Source organism: Petaurus breviceps, unplaced genomic scaffold (genome assembly GCF_028583685.1).
Source record: "Petaurus breviceps papuanus isolate PSGF00001 unplaced genomic scaffold, PetGlider_PUasm1.0 178, whole genome shotgun sequence".
In the NCBI taxonomy this organism is placed as follows: domain Eukaryota; kingdom Metazoa; phylum Chordata; class Mammalia; order Diprotodontia; family Petauridae; genus Petaurus; species Petaurus breviceps.
Window position 1 is genome coordinate 34,718,899 of NW_027185777.1, and position 17,395 is coordinate 34,736,293.

The 17,395-nt window shown below is 36.3% G+C and overlaps 1 protein-coding gene across 7 annotated transcripts in view; it reads left to right on the forward strand.

Annotated features, from left to right (window-relative positions):
• LARP4B (La ribonucleoprotein 4B) overlaps positions 1 to 17,148 on the forward strand; it is a 141,032-nt gene extending 123,884 nt beyond the window's left edge. For all 7 annotated transcript variants that reach the window (XM_069086547.1, XM_069086550.1, XM_069086548.1 and 4 more), the window contains 4 exons: positions 3,283 to 3,447; positions 11,052 to 11,176; positions 11,864 to 11,975; positions 13,120 to 17,148. In XM_069086547.1, the coding sequence (XP_068942648.1) occupies positions 3,283 to 3,447; positions 11,052 to 11,176; positions 11,864 to 11,975; positions 13,120 to 13,416 (699 nt within the window). In that variant the 3' untranslated portion in view covers positions 13,417 to 17,148. The remainder of the gene's footprint in view (positions 1 to 3,282; positions 3,448 to 11,051; positions 11,177 to 11,863; positions 11,976 to 13,119) is intronic.
• The last annotated feature ends 247 nt before the right edge of the window (positions 17,149 to 17,395 follow it).

The following is a 17,395-nucleotide window of genomic DNA, read 5'->3' on the forward strand; positions in this document are numbered from 1 at the left end:
CATTTTAGCCTTGTGCCTGACCTTATGTTAAGGGTGCTTATATCTTCCCAGTTCCTTCTTACTTCACATGTAGGGAAAGTGATAGCATGTTGTTTGAGAATTAGCCTTGCCACCAGGTGGATTATTCTTGTGGTCATAACAACTCATGAAAGTGTTTACTGTTTCCTTAGTTTGGACCTGCTTACAGAAGGTAATATCAAGAACACAGAAATTTTTGCCTTTTTGAAATATATAAATGCTCTCCTCTTAGAGAACTGGAGACCATTTCTAAAACTGGTCAACAATTCAAGGAACTATAATACAGTCATTTTGGGATTACATTGTCTCTTATAATTTAGCTAAAGGCCAGCCAGTCAACAAGTATTCCTTAATTACTTTTTTTTTTTTAAGCAATCGGGGTTAAGTAACTTGCTCAAGGTTACATGGCCAGTTATTTCTGGGTGTGGTGCTAAGTATCTGAGCCCAGATTTGATCCCCAGGTCATCCTGACACTGGGGCTGGTGCTCTTACTCGCTGAGCCACCTGGCCTCCCCCCCCCCCCCCCCTTACTTTTTTTGTGCCACCCATTTGCAAAAGGTTGGTGGTAAAAAAAAAAAGCAAAAAAAAAAAAAAGCAACTACAGTCTAATGGTAGAGATAAAATGCAAAAACTAGGCATGTAAACAAGTTGTGCACAAGATAACTTTAATATAATCAGCAGAAGGAAGGCACAGTCCTGAATATAAGGATCAGAAAAGTCTTCTTGCAGAAGGGATTGTACAAGAGATGTGAAGCAAGCCAGGAAAGGAAGGAGGTCAGAAGTGAGAAGTGAGAGAGTACTAGGTATGGAAGATGGCAGGTAAAAATGCCCATAGTTAGGCAATGAAATGTCTAGTGCAAGGCACAAGAAAAAAGAACCCAGTATCATTCAGTCTCAGAATATAAGAAGACTGGGAAGACAGGAAGAGGTCAGGTTATAGAGAACGTTAAAAGCCAAACAAGATTTTATATTTGATCCTAGAGGTCATAGGGAGAGGGACTGGGGGGGAAGGGATAGAGGGGCAGAGAAAGAGAGAATGTGTGATGGAAGGGATGACATGATCGGACTTGGCATTAGAAAGTTCAATTTGACAGCTAAATGAAGGGTGAGTTCATCCTTGAGTAGTATTGAGGCAGAGAAGTCATCCAACTGAATATTGCAATAATATTCCAGGTAGTATAGGGATGAGGTAATAAGACCTGTACTTAGGTGGTGGCAATGTCAGATGTGCGTTCAGTTGTTGCTATAGTCAAAAATTTCGTCACCAAGCAGACAGACAGCCAGTTCTTTAGACTAAAATTGACAGGTCGTTTGTAGCCATCTCTCAGTTTATACTCAAAGTTTTTCCAGCTTGGTAAAATCTGCCAGACTTTATGTTCCATTTACCCAATCCTTCATAGTCCCAGGGTCATTGACCATGCCTCAGAATCTTTTCAGGTAAGACTAGTGAAGGTCCTGAAAATGAAAGGATTGGTCAAGATGACCCCTGAGGTCATTTCTGATTCTAAATCTGTTATCCTGTAAAAGACTCATGTGATTTTGTATGTGCTAGAATATTGTATTATTTCAGGTTTTAAGAATACAGTAAAAAATTTGAGAATTCTTAAGGTAGTGAATGAACAAGTAATGTGCTGTCAGCAAGCTGTAGAACTGATACTCAAACCTGTTTTTAGGAGGCATATTTCAAAACTCTTCAGGACTTCACTAACCACATAAATGATAGTTTTTAACTTCAGTCATCATTGTTACTTCTGCTGTACCACATTGCCCTCTTCTGGCTAATAGTATTTGAAAATATGGTCTTTATCACATGACTAAATAAAATAATTTTTGTAAGCAGAAATGATCAGCTACCATCATTGAAGTCTAAACTAGTTCTAAGTATATATGGTTTTTTTAGGATTTGTTTTTCACCTTCTTTAGCTTGATTTTGTTCTTGAATCTTAGATTCTTTTCCTTGGTTAGAAAGATCATCATTATTATGGAGTTCTGATTTTTGCCAGCCTTTTCCTATTCCTGCTGAGTAAAATGTGGGTTAACCTAACTGACCAATCCCCTGTTATGTTTATAATCTTTCCTTTTCTGTTCCTTGTTTTTCCTAACTGAAGACTCTATAGCTCTAAATCAGTCTTTGGCTCATTAAAGTAGGTATCCAATAAATATCCAATATCCAAGTGCCTTCAGCATTCTAGGCAGTGTTCCAAGTGCTAGGATATAACCAAGTATATTGATATTCCAAAAAATAAATGTCCTGTTTTTAGCTGAGATTTTGGACTTGCAGAAAAAATTATAAATTATTCGAAGGATACAGTGAGCTCAGTTTAACCATTATTTTAAGGACCGAATGCTTAATAAGCACATCAATTATTATACCGTACTAAAGTAATTATTTCAGATTCTATTGAGGGATGTAATCATTCACTAATAGTTCCAGACTACTATGCTTTTTCAGTTCTTGTGAATTCTTAAACAGCTGTTTGACGTTAATATTATTGATGCCCTTTTTTTTGCATGAGACATTAATCAGCCATGCCTCATACCCACCTGATCCTCCCATCCCCAGCCTTCCCTATAGCAAAGTTACTAAGCAAAATTCCCTGACCCATTGACTTCATTTAAATATATATGCAAAATTCTACACCCATAATGCCTTACCCCTTACCCTATTTCTCTAATGAAAGAACAGAGATATATTTCTTCTTCTTTCAGTCAAAAGATTGGTTATTGATTACATGGTCATTATAAAGTCCTTATCCCTATTTAGGGGATGTATCTAAACAGTCTACCTACCACACTTAGGATTTCTTTTTAATCTGCTATCATCTAAGAAACCAGATAAACTAAGCTTATCAAAATGAGAGCAAATTGTATCTGAAGGACCTTTTATATAGAAATGATTAAGCTTTTGTGCACAAACTCTAATGCATATTTTGATTTCTTAGAGATCCTTTTTTTTTGCACTTATTTCCTGATTTTTCAACTATATTCAAGTTTAAACCAATAAACACTTAGTTTCATGCACAGTTCTAGGAATACAAAAGAAAGGCAAAAACAGCCCTTGCTTTCAGGGAACTCATGGCAGAAACTGTTTCAGCATGACGTTTAAGGATTAGGGTGTTGATTTAATTTGGACGTAAAGCTTGAGATATTAAACTGTGAGACATTTTTTAGACTCCCAGGCTTATGTCATATTACCCCCATTCATCTTTCTGTGAGTATTGCAATTTCCCCCCATTAAATATTAACTTTGTTTGTTTGTTACAGAGAAGTCAGACTCAGTCTCCAACACCACCAAAGCCTCCATCTCCTAGCTTTGAATTAGGCTTGTCTAGTTTTCCACCTTTACCTGGAGCTGCAGGCAATTTGAAGACAGAGGATTTATTTGAGAACAGGTTGTCTAGCATGGTAATGGGAACATCAAAAGAAAGAGTAAGTAAATAATGTATTATAAAAGGGGGGAAAATTATAAATATTTTGGATATACTCTCCCATCCTTTAAAATGTATTTGTATAATAATGAAAGCATCTTCTTAGATTTATATGTCACTAAATGAAATAGAGGGAAAAACACTTAACTATTTCAACCCCAATGCTGTGGCATGTAGCCAACTCCAGCAGCTATAGCCAGGTAAGTGGAGAACTGGCCTTAAGTTTGGAAGATCTGGGTTCAGGTGTCAGTTTACCTGTCTGGGCCTCAGCCTCCTCTACTAGGTTAGCTCCATACTACCTTCCAGCTCTAAAATAAGTCTCACTTACAACTTTGGGTACCAAAGCAAATGTGTCTAAGATACACTAAGATGCTAAGATAGGTTTTTTGCCTACCTTTACTATAAATTCCACCTTCCGTCAGTACTGGGATGTTGTTGTGTACTCCAGTGACACCAATAACACGCTTGTGTTTCTAGGGTAACAACTAGGAAAGAGATTGAGATTTAGCTCTGGAACCATAACACATCCCTTTGGCTACTAGCTCACCCTGAATTCACAACTCCTGCCTCCTATCTGGATTTTCTTAGATTGTACCTCCCTTTGCTCTCCTGCCTTCTATGAATCTGAACTTTTGGACCTTACAGAATGCAGTATCACCAATATCTACCTTTGCTTAATTGAGGCATGACTTTAATTGTCAAATTGAGTCAAAACCCTTGACTCTGTGCCAGCTTGGCTGTGCCAGGCCTTCGAACTGCACTGGCAACCTGATTTCCTACCTTCCCTATCTTAAAACTTCAGCAATCCAGTTTAGCTATATATTATCCTCCTAAACTGAGTACTTTGCCTCCTTTGCTTATTATGCCTTGCCAAACCCCAGACTTGTGTTATTCCTAGCATCTACCTCTACTCCTATTCTTATTAAATGAAGCTGGAGAAAATCACAAAACCATGCTTATTTGAGGTCGCTAGAAATTTATGTTACATACTCTTAATTGGGTTTTCACTATAACAATTACCTCAGTCACTGTTGTGGCTATTCCAGACCTTTTCATCCTTCTTTAATAACCCTCCCTTGGCATTCTCTTCCCCAGATCTCTTAGCAGAGGACTTGGCCTCCTTGTTAAAAAAAAAAAATTGAGGGGCAGCTAGGTGGCACAGTGAATAGATCACTGGCCCTGGAGTCAGAAGGACCTGAGTTCAAATCGAGCCCCTCAGACACTTAACATAAAAACTAGCTGTGTGACCTTGGGCAAGTCACTTAACCCCAATTTCCCTACCTTCCCTCCTCCAAAAAAGCAAAAAAAAGGTTTTTTTTTATGTTTTTGAGAAAATTCATTGTGAGGATTCTCTTCTCCCATTTTCCTCATCTTACATCAAGCGAATATTTCCTTCATCCCTATATCACATGAAGAAGTATCCCATGTGGCTAGATGGCACAGCGAATAGAGCACTGGCCCTGGAGTCAGGAAGACCTGAGTTCAAATCTGGGCTCAGACACTTAACATAAAACTAGCCCTGTGACTTTGGGCAAGTCATTTGACCCCAATTGCTCTACCCTCCCCCGTCCAAAAAGCAAAAACACAAAAAAACAAAAACAGAAGTCTCCTTCCTTCCTTACAATGCAAACTCATCCACATACAAGTGATTCCATTCCATTGTCTTCTCTAGTTGATTTCCCTCTTGATCATTTCAACTCTGTCACTTATTTTCATTCTCTCTGTTTACTAGTTGCTTCCCTCCTACCTAGACATGTCTGCTCAATTGCCATTTAATGGTTTTTTTTTTCTCAATCCTTATTCTTCTTGACCTCTCTGCAGCCTTCGACATTGTTGATGACCTTCATCTGGCTGCTATCTAGGTTTTCATGACACTACTCTCTCCTGGTTCTTCTCCTTACCTTTCTGATTGATCTCTCTTCTTTTGCTGCATCTTCAACTAGATTGCACCCATTAACTGAAATATTTTCTAGCCCTTCTTCCTCTTTGCTGTCTTACTGCATGATCTCATTAACTTCCAAAGATTCAGTTATCCCTATGTAGATAATTCTCAGATTTCTATATTTGGGCTCAAACTCTCTCTTCATCTTAAGTATAACATCACCAATTACCTGTTGAGCACAAGTAACTATATGGCCCATAGCCATCTCAAACTCACCATGTTTAAATAGAATGCATTGTCTTTTCCCTCAAGCCCCTCCCCCTTTTCTAACTCCCCTATTTCTTTTGGTTCATAATTTCTTTGCCATTCTCAACTCCCCACTGTCACTCAGTCTCTTCCTAAATCTTATTATTTCTACCTTCAGACATCTTATATATGTCCCCTTCTTTCTACTCCTACAGCTGTTGGTGGAATCCCTCTTTGCATCACACCAGGACTATTGCTGTAGGCCTCTGATTGGTCTCCTTCCCTCAAGTCTCTTCCCACTCTTATCCACCCCCTATTCAGCTGTCAAAGTGATCTTCTTAAAGCACAGGTCAGAGCATGTCACTCCTTTTACTCAATAAACTCCAATGACTACTTGTTTCCTCTGGAATGAAATGTAGAAATTTTATCTTTTAAAGCCCTTTACATCATGATCCCTTTCTACCTTTTCAGACCTTTTACAATTTACCCTCTTCTCCATATTCTACAATCCAGTGTCCCCTGGCCTCTTTGCACATTACAGTCCATTTTCATTGACTATCTCCTTTACCTACTGGCTTCCTTCAGGATTCAGCTCAATTCTCACCTTATATAATAAGCCTTACCCAAACTCATCCTCTTCTTCAAATTACCTTGCATTTATACTCTGTTATATTGTATGCATTGTAGTTCTTTGCTTATCGTCTCCACTATTAGAATGTGAGCTCTTTGAGACACATGGTCTATGTTTTCTCTTTGTTTCCTGCTGCTTTAGCACAGTGCCTTTGCACAGTGCTTCATATATAGTAATTGCTTAGTAAATGCTTGTTGATGATGCTGATGACTCCCAACTGCACCTTGGAAGCATATTGCCATTTAATTCATGTTATATAAATAGGTGATTTTTCTACTGTGCCCAACTCTTAACCTTTCACTTTAGTAATCAAGACTTGCAACCAAGCCATGACTATTATATGCATGTATTCAGGAAAATCAATAGAACTTTTAATTTGATACTAAGTACATATATCAGACCTGATATAAATTGTAAATTCTTAGGCACCCAATCTGGAAGCATTAATGAAACTAACATGGAGAAATTCTATTACTATATCTTCTTTTACAACAACTATGGTATAGTTAATATATAGCTGACCTCATTGTGACTGTGGGCAAGTTAGTTAAATTCTCACTGCTTCGAAGTTGCCCATCTTATAAGAAGAATAGAAGGGAACAGGCAGTTATTAAGTACCTACTATGTTTCAAGTACTGTGCTAAGCATTTTTACAAACATTTTCTCATTTTATCCTCTCAGCAACTCTGTTAGGTAGGTGCTATTATTATCCTCATTTTACACTTAAGGAAACTGAGGTAGGCAGAGGTTAAATGGCTTGCCCATGATGGCACAGCTACTAAGCTATCTCAATCTAGACTTGAACTCAGGTCTTCCTGACTCCAGGTCTAACTCTCTATTCAATATCCCATCAAGCTGCAAGATAGTTATCAGTCTGCATTAAGGATAGAGTATTCTTATGGAAGGGAGGGAGGGAATAAATCTTTTCACACTTTGGAAAAAAAGTGAATGTGGACTCAAATGTTCTGAAGTAAACACCTTATATCACAATTTGGAAAAAAATGATTGTGGACCACAGTCCTACATTCAGGCAGAAAAAAATTAATGGGTTACTCACCTAGTAATATGTTAGGAGTTTTGATACCAAGCAGCAAAATAGCCATAACTGCTTGGCTTTACAGTTCCCAAACCTATATACTGGTGAATTCAGGTACATGATGGAATAATTTAAATTTTTGAGAGAAAAAGTCACTACATTGCTTTTGATGATATTTTTTTTTTAAGCCATTGGTGTTAAGTAACTTGCTCAAGGTTACATGGCCAGTTATTTCTGGGTGTGGTGCTAAGTATCTGAGCCTGGATTCGATCCCCCAGGTCATCCCGACACTGAGGCTGGTGCTCTTACTCGCTGAGCCACCTGGCCACCCCTATTTGATGATATTTTTAATGCTTCTTTACATATATTTGAAGATATTTAAAATGAATATTTTACCTAGGGGCACTATGAAAAAATTGTTTAGACACTAAGGGTGCCACTAGCTTAGTTTGTTAGCTTAAGGGAAACTTTTCTGTCTTTACTGTTGCATCCTTTTCAATTGCTAAAAATTAATGAAGGAGCCATTGAGAGTCCTTTGTGTTTCAAAGTCCTGAGGTATCATATATATACTTTAACTCATTACAAACATAAACTCAAGGTTTATGTTGTTAAAAAAAAGTGATTCATTTGAAACTTAGATATGTAATTTTGCTGTTTTGAGTACTTTTTCCATTGATACTGATAATTAGCCAAGATATTTGTAGACAATTTTTCTCAAGTCATGGCCAAAGTAATACATGAACTGATAGCTGGACTTGTGAGTAGAATCATTTCTAAATTTAGTCAGGTCATTGTGCAAACAAGAGACATCCATCTCCTCTTCAGCAGACCAAGATTTGAAGCCATTCCAGTCTGGCAAGATCACCCAGAACTTAAACTTTGTTGACATAGCCTTCAGTAAACCAGCATTTTATCCATAGCATTGTTGAGGTATAGGGGTAAATTTGAATGGAAGAATTTTAAGGCAGAAAAAAGTTCCGAATGTGGAACTGTCTACTTCAGAACGTTTGAGTCCACAATCATTTTTTTCCAAATTGTGAAAGGCTTTATTCCTGCCCCCTCCCCCCTTTTATTTTTTATTTTATTTTTTTGCTTTTTGGAGGGCAGTTGGGATTAAGTGACTTGCCCAAGGTCACATAGCTATCACTTACAGGAATTCTTGTTGGGTTTCTATCTAGTTAGCATTTTTCTTTGAGGCTTTGGTTGCACTTGTTTTCACATTATTATCTTCTGAGTATGTCTTCCTTGCCACTGTAGTAACTTTTTATGGTCAAATCCTTTTTTGTTGTTGTTTGCTCATTTTTTCAGCCTATTTCTTGACTTTGAACTTTATGTTAAAAGTTGGCCTCTGTTCACCTGTGGTTGGGGAGGCACTGTCCCAAGCTTCAGACTTTTTCATGCTGCTTTTTTCAGAACTAGTTCTAGGGATATGCAAGTTTTTGATGCTTCCATGGTGATGTGATCCTGAGAGTATGGTCACTGCTGATATCTTTACCAAGGAAGGATCCCTGATCTCTTGCAGCTGCAGGCACTGGCACTCCTCTCTGCTTTGGAACTGTGACCAGGGTCCCTGCTCCATTGTAACCAACAACTAGCCCTCTTCTCTAGCCTATGGAACTATTACCCAGCAGTATGTATGGGCAGCAGAGTTGCCAGTCATTACCAGATGTGCCTAGCAGTAGCAAAGGGTCCCTGTAATCTCTCTCTGACCAGTTATTGGGCCCCCTTATTATCTTTGGGCTAAGTTTCTTAAGCTGTTGTTGCTGCTGTCACAGCCACATCCAAGTCCTGGTGCTGTTGCTGGTGCTGCCTCCTGTCGTGTGAACTCTTGGCTGGTCCTCATTCCACTGTCTCAAGACTCTCCTGGCGACCTCCTGGATTGTCTTAGCCTGGAAACCACGTCTCACTTGGACTTTTCTTGTTCTGCCATTCCACAATCTGATTTGAGGAGTTATTTTAAAGTTATTTGGAAGGGAATGTTGTTAAGAGGCCAGCTGGGTTGCAGCCTATGTTCTGCCATCTTGAGTCTGTTCCATGATCAGTTTTGACATATTGCAGATATAACTCATCCTTGCTTTCTCATCTTGTACCATTCTTGTCCATGTTCTTCCATTTAACTCTTCATAGAATAACTAAGCTTCAGTAGATCTTCCTCTGTGTCTGATACTTTGTGAGTGTGGCAGTGTAACACCTGCACTAGACATTCTTGTCACTGCATGATTAGCGAACCCCCTTTTTCTAATCAGATGTAATAGTTGGTTTCTTTCTATTGTTTCTAATACACAAGTTATCTATTGGTAATATATTTCATCCTTTTGACACTCATTGTTTTAATATACAAATAGATTGTTTCTCATTTAATGATACTGTCTTTCTATTACACGGATGTACCAGTGAGTTTTTTTTTTTATTTCTTTTTTAATTACAAGTAACACTGCTATAAATGTTTTCACATAGGAAGTCCTTTTATATCATTTGTTCATTGCCAAATTCATATATTGTACCAATTTTCAATTTCACCAGTGATTCAAAACTCAACATCAGTAAGTTTTAATTTTTTATGAATTTGGACATGAGGTGATACCTCAGTGTTGTTTAAAGTATTAAAAGTTTAATATTTTGAAATTATTAGTAAGCTTAAAAATATTTTTTCAAATAAGTTATTTACAGTTGGGTTAGGGGTTTTTTGTTCTTCTTTTGGAAAATGGTCTATACCCATTCCTTTAGTTATTTTCCTATTGGTGACTATATATATATATTTAAACCAGTTCCTTATGGATGCTAGATTTCAGGTTTCTCTCTGGGAGGGAATACATTTCAGGTACGTTGAATTAACCATGCAAAGATGTGGACATTTGGGAGTTGGATTTCATCAAAGAAATAAAAGCAAAAGGTCATTTAGTCTAGATTAGAGAGTTCTTAAAGAAGATCAGTATGTACTAAACCCAGGACCTTTTGTTTTTATTATCTTCAGGATGCCTTTTTTTTTTTAATGTATTTTTATATAACACTTCCTTAGAGGTTCCTGTCTATGTTCTAGAGTCCTTCCTCTGGTTGCTGTAATATTTCAAGTAAACTCTATGTACTGTTCAGGCTGTCCATTAATTATAAATCATTATAATGATTTTTTTTTTAAAAGCAACTGGGGTTAAGTAACTTGCTCAAGGTTACATGGCCAGTTATTTCTGGGTGTGGTGCTAAGTATCTGAGCCTGGACTCGATCCCCAGGTCATCCCGACACTGGGGCCGGTGTTCTTACTCGCTGTGCTAACTGGCTGCCCCCATTATAATGATTTTTATATTAACTACATTATTATATTATCTGTTAACTACACGACTGGCTTTTACTTCCTTTTCCCTGTCATACGTGTCCATAATGGTATCTGTAATATTAAGGTAATTATAATATAGACCTTAACCCAGCACATTTCCTTATTTTAAGTTTCGTTCTGATTTCTTCTGAAATTTAGGGAATCCATAAAAAGGACAACTCCCATAGGGTATTTTCTTTTGTTTGGTTTTATTAGAACAAAAGTTGGCAAACTTTGAAAGATGAGGTGCCAAGATGCCAATATTTCAAGTCCTTGTTCTTTCATTGTGTCCTGTGCTCCCATGCACTAAAAATGATAGCATTTTGATGCCTCTCCCACCTCACTCTAAATTGTTTAGCATTACTATTATTGTTACAGGTTCAGTCAGCAGTGGACTCCTTTTTTGAAGTCATAAACTGCTTTTTTATATAAATCACTTATTTCTTGTACCTCTTTAAAATGAACTGAATTCAGTTATTTTGTTTTTCCCTCTTTTTAGCCCCTGAATGTGGATGCAAGTACAAACACTATTCCTGCAGTAATGCCTAGAGAACCTTCAGTGTCAGGTTCTTCTGTTCTGTCAGCAGCATATGAACAGTCTCCTTCCCCCGTCCAGTTACCTGAGTAAGGATTTGAATTTTCACAACTGTGTCTTTGGTTTTATTAATTTTGAATCCAGAATTAGAGAAGACATTAAAGATCTGTCTGTTCACTATAAAAAAAGAATGTTGTTTCATGGTAAGCTGTTAGTCAATGAAATAAATTTATTCTTTTATAAATTATCTGATAATACATTTTTAAAAGTCACTGAGAAGTAAACTTATCCTTTCAATTGGCTATGAATGCCCTAATAAAAAAGCCTGTATTACTCCTTCAGAAGATACACACACACACACACACACACAGACACAGTGACTATTACATAGTTTTATAGAATATTATTTGCTCATTGCAAATGTTTATATATCAGAACAAAATCCTATACAAATTTCCAACTTAGTTCTATTTATTTCATGTACTTGAAGTTATCTGAGACCTTGAAAGCAAGTAATTTTTTTATTATTTTTTATTGTCTCTTATTAGTAAAATTTTGCTATGTGTGGAAATAACTTTAATATTTTCATTACTCGATTAATTATGAGGGTGGTTTGTTTATTTTACATCCAGAGTTTATCTTCTAGTAGAATTCTGTGTGTACAAATTAACTTTTTAACACTTTTTTACTAGTTGGTTCTAATAATTGGGCATCAGATGTAAAAAGACAGGAATTGTCCTCATTTTTCAAATTTACGTGTAACATTGTTTTTACAGAGAATCCAAGGTTGTGGAAAACAAGCAGAGGGAAACACACAGCATGGAACGGCTTCCTTGTGCCCTCACTCCCACTGCGTGTAGATCGGTGCAAGTCAATGGAGCTCCTGCAGTATGTCCCTAACACTTTTTACTTCTAAATCACCTAATCTGTTGATAGTATGACTCTCCTGGGTACTGCTGAGGAGGCTTAATGCTCTAGATTTTTTCTTCATCTTTATGAAGTAATTTTGGTACTGGGGTTCCTTCTTTTCATTGATTTTTCTTTAATAGCTTCAGTGATCTGTCATTTATTGTTATAAATACCAATCAATCAGCATCTTATCAGAAGTGAGCTTCTGAAGCTCTTCTGTATGCCACTTTACATCTCCCTTCATTGAAATGCTATCCTCTTTCTGTTGAGGGCACCATTATCCTTGTAGAAATTCAGTGTCAGTTTTTATAATCATTTCCCTTCCCAAATCCTGTCAGTTCTGCCTTCACAACATGTCTTGCTTCCATGCCTGTCTCTCCTCTCACATTGTCAGTATCATTTATCACGTGAATGAACTATTGCTTTCATGTCCTCACTGGACTCCTGACATCCATCCAGTCTTTCTCTCTTCTCCATCTTCCCCATAGCCTCCAGGGTCTTTCTAAACAAAAGTTTCCCTTTTCTCCACAAACTCCCATCCCTTACCCTCTGAGATTTTCAGGTAATAGAATTTTTAACTAGTGATCTGTCCCTAGTTTTAATCAGTCCTTAGTAAAGACTTGCAAATTATATGACAGTAGAACTAAGCACTCAGTAACTTTTGAAAGTAGGTAGAGGAAAAAGAGGAATTTTGACTTGGGTCCATTTTATTAGACTTCTTTAAGGCCCATATTTTCAGCCTCCTTATAGAAAAATTAATAGAGGAAGGATTATATTCATATTGTCTTTTTTCGTGCTTTCTCTTTTTTTGAATCTTCATCCTTTTCTTAGAATCTTTTACTTGAACCTCAGAATTCTTAAGATCATGTATAATTGGGCTAAGATAAGAAACAGTCAATTGATATTGCACTTTCATTATTTTCTGAACATTGACTAAAAACATTTGCTTAACCTTAAATTTAGACCTTTTTGAATATAGAATCAAGTTGAAATTGATATATTTTGCTTTTATCTTCTGATAAAAGCATTTTACATTTAACCAAGTTATTACTAAGAGTAATCATTTTGTGCTTATCATTCAGGATTATCATTGAAGGAGTCTTGTTTGTTCCCAATTTCCCAGGAATTGAGAAAACCCAGTTACGCAGAAATTTGCCAGAGAACAACTAAAGAGCTGCCACCGCCTCCTCCTCCTTTACAAGCTCAGAAAGAACAGAAGCCAAACTCTGCTGGCTGTGGGAAAGAAGAGAAGAAGCCCCCTGAGCCACCAGTGGAAAGATGCCGAGAACCTGCTCCTTCAAAATCAAATCCAGGACACCCCAAAGATCAGAGAAGACAGTCAGGCCGCAGATCCCCACCGCCAGCTCCCGGGAAGCGTTTGAATAAGGAACAGAGCACACCTCCCAGATCTCCCCAGTGAACCCTGTGGGTGGGTGGGTGGGGACTGCGGAAGAGTTCTGTTTACCAAGGTTCCCATTTGGAATACGGAGCATGAGTTGCTGGTTAGGAGCTTGCAGTGATACACGAGGCATGTGAGATGCCTTCAAGTTACTTTCTTCTATGAAAAATTATTTTCCCCTCTTGAAAAACAGTCTATTTTTTCAGGATTTAATTGATCTAAACCTTATGTTTAGGTTGGTGCTTAACTGGAGGTGATGCATAAAGTCTGATTTTTTTTCAGGATAGAAAATGCATTTATCTTAACAAATTGATATTTTTTATTAAGCCTCCATGTGGCTATGAATGCAAGCTATATATATATATAGTGAGTTTTTCTAAATTAAGCAGAACTCTACTGCTTCATTTTTTTAAAAATAACTGGTCTGGAAGTACATACCTTAAAATGACTAAATAGACTGATGATGGCTAGTGACAGCTAGTATTGAGAGTGCAGGAAAAGCAGATAAATTTTATAAAATGCTCACACATGTAACTGGGAATAAATTTTTTATTAGGTTATTGTGACTCATTTGGGCATAGGAACTTGCACTTTTGGGTTAGCTAAATGGTTGGTTCTAGCATTTAAAATTTTTAATTGGTATTTGATCTTCAGTGCAAATGTATGATAAACATCCTGTGGAGAGCACCATAGAGAATATGTTTGAGTTGTGATTTACTGCAAGCAAGTAACCAGCTTCTCACTCCATATTAAAGTAGATTAGACTACATTTAACAAATTCAAAGCACATTGTGAATAGAAGGAAAAAATAATTCCATAAACTTTCATTGTGGAGAGGTGCCCATAGATTATATGTTACTACAAGGTAGCACTGTCATGTTTTTTTGATAACCTGAAAGTTAGCATTCTTGGTCTGACAAGGAAGCTGATACGAGTCACCACTGTACCTTCTGGTTCCCCCTTGTCCTATGCTCATGCTTTGTTTAGATTTCTTTCAACTCTGCCCCAAGTGCTCTTTGAAAGAGTCCATATATTTAGTCAACTGAGGGTTGACATCTTCCTGTACCTCCTAACATTGGCATATAGATGTAAAATTTTTTTAAGTGTGAGAGAATGGTGTTTGTTGGGGATTTTTTTTTTTTATGTGCTGGAGAAGAATCCCTGCTTTCCCTCTGAAATGAGGTTTCTCTTATTGATTCACTTCTAGAAGTTCTACACTTCTGAAGAACAAGGATGCACTAAATTAGCAAGTTTCTAATAAAGTTAAATATAAATTATTTTTGTTTTAAAATGCCTAAGGTTTTTTCTTTAAGTATTCTAAGCAGCAGGCAGTTAAAATGATACTATTTCCTGCTAAATGTAACCATACAACTTATTCCATAAATGTTTATTTAAAAGAACTGATTTTTTTTAAGAAATTATTTCCATCCAATATTTAAAGACTTGAATTTTATTTAAACTTGAAAATGACTTTGCCTTAACTTTTGTATAAGACAGCGTAGCGTTAATGAAGACTGGCCCACTGGGTTGGCATGAGTGAAATACAGGATTACTCAGTTACCACATATATCTAGGGTCACTGGTTTTACTGAGTAAACTTACTGTAGAACAGGTAATGGCAGTTTTTGTAATATACCTTAAAGATCTTAAACAGTTGAACTTTTTCAGATTGTTGAAAAATGCTGTAAATGCAAATAGTCGATACTGTATTAAATATGTGCACTTGGAAGTGTGTGCTTTGCTTGTACAGTTGTAAATAATCAGAACATATAAAAAGGTACCCTAAAGAAAAATCTGATAAAAATTATTGATATATTATAAATGTTGCTGTTGAGCTGGATGTAGATAAACTAAATGTTGTGGTTTGAGTATTACTTTAATTTGTTGATGTTTTTTTTTTTCTTTTTCGTTCTCTTTTATTCTGGTGTGCTGAACTGACTCTGCCTCTTCACTGCAAAAGGGAAATGGGGGAAAATTTTTTTTATTTAAAAGCCCTCAGATATTTTCATACTCATCTTTAAAAGTGTGCATTTTATTCAATGTGTCTTGTAATATAATGTAAATAGACAATTGGCAGTCTAGTCAAGTATAAGATAAAAAAGATAAATTTTAAAAAGATGGTCCATTAAAATAATCCTTGTGAATATGAAACTAAGCATCACTAAGAATGTCTTCTCCCTCCCCCCTGCCAAAAAATCATACTCTGATATTTATTTGATCACTTCTAATAGTATTAATACTCAAAAAGGTACAAAAAATAGTTTTCAGATGCATAAATAAGGAATATATAGTTGATTCCCTTTCATTTGTTAAATAGCTGAGTAGAGAATCAAAATTAATTGGCTTCTTTAATCCAAATTAAATTGGACTGCAACAAAAATTGTCATGGCAAGCTAAGACCTGATTACTTTTTAGTATTGCACACTTTGTTGTGAGAGGAAATGGAGCATGAACAACCACAGTCATCACCAAGATTACCAAACCCATCAAGTCACTGGATTTTAGTATTTATTTTCCCCTCTCTGGACAGTGAACGTGGCAGTTAGATTTGTATATGGTTAAAGCCAGCTGTAATGATTTACTTTGTTTGCCTGCTGAACATGTGAAGCTCACCCAGCTGCAAACAATTTATTAAAAAGGTCACTTAACAGCAACAGTATACAGCTAATCATTATAGTGAACTGGTACATTATAAGGTAATATATTGAGACCTGCAGGATATATTGTGCTGTTTTAATGTATTCTGCTGCCATTTGTACTAGGTCAATACACTGTAATTACTGCTTACCCAGCAATAGTCTGTTGCATCCAGAGTTTAAACCTTGCTGTGATGTGGTTTTTATAACTTTCTTTTTAATTAAGCAAAGGTGACATGCCAAATAGCTGTATGATAATAGGAAAAAAATCATACTGCAGTTACTTTGAGATTTTCCACTCACTGACAAATTGAGGCTATCAGAATAGAAAGCTGATGCTACATGCAGATTTTTGCAATGGGTCATATAGCTAATAACTGTGGCTTTCATTTTTAAACCCTCCTAGCAAGCAGTATCTCTAGAATCAGAGGTACAGCAAATAAAATTGGAATTTTTAACTTGTGAAATTGTGTGATGATACTTTTCAGACATATAAAAATAATACAAAATCTGGCCCAGTTTTCCTGTAAATTAATTTAGAGTGGTGTATTTGTTTTTGAAGTTAGTGCCATGACACTTTAGATCAGCCTCCTTGCCCCCATGATTTCATCATTGTTGTTCACTAGAAGTCACCTGATACAGTGATGACAAACTTTTATTTTACTGTGTTATCTTTTAACGTTTCAGCAGTTAAAAAAAACATGAAAAAGGTCTTGTTTGAATGTGATTCATTGTTTCCCTAGAGCACCAGCTGACTAATGGTGCATACCGCTTTGTATCTCCTTTAGCTTGCTATGATTAAGGGTTTTATGTGCTTTGTAACCTATTACACAAATAGCAGCAGACAATCAAAGATTTAAGGAGACAGTTAACAGCTGCCAATTTGGGGACTAGAAGTGGAATATGGAAGCTTCATTGAGGGTTTTTGTTTTTGTTCTACTTTTTCCATTAAGACTGGAATCAAGCTTACATGTAAACTATTGGTAATTTAAGTTTCTTTTTGTGTCAACAATGTAAAATTGTCTAATTTGAAAAATGTAGGTTATGAAAATAAAGATTTAGGCACTGTTCAATTTTTCTTTTGATTTTTTTTTTTAATTAAAATTTTCTCCAAGAATTTTTTAAAACTTTTTTTGTCTATTCACATTGATGTCTACATTAACGGAAATAAGTTGCCTACAAATTGTTTGAATTATGGAAGTTCTCTGACTTGTACATAATTCTAATTATTTATATGAACTGCCACAAGAGGTTTTTTCAGTCTGGTTAAAGCTGTTTAAGATTGTTTAATGAAAAATAAAATTGCGCACTAAAATCAGAAATGTTCATTACGAAACAGTGAATTAAACCCAAGCCATAAAGTA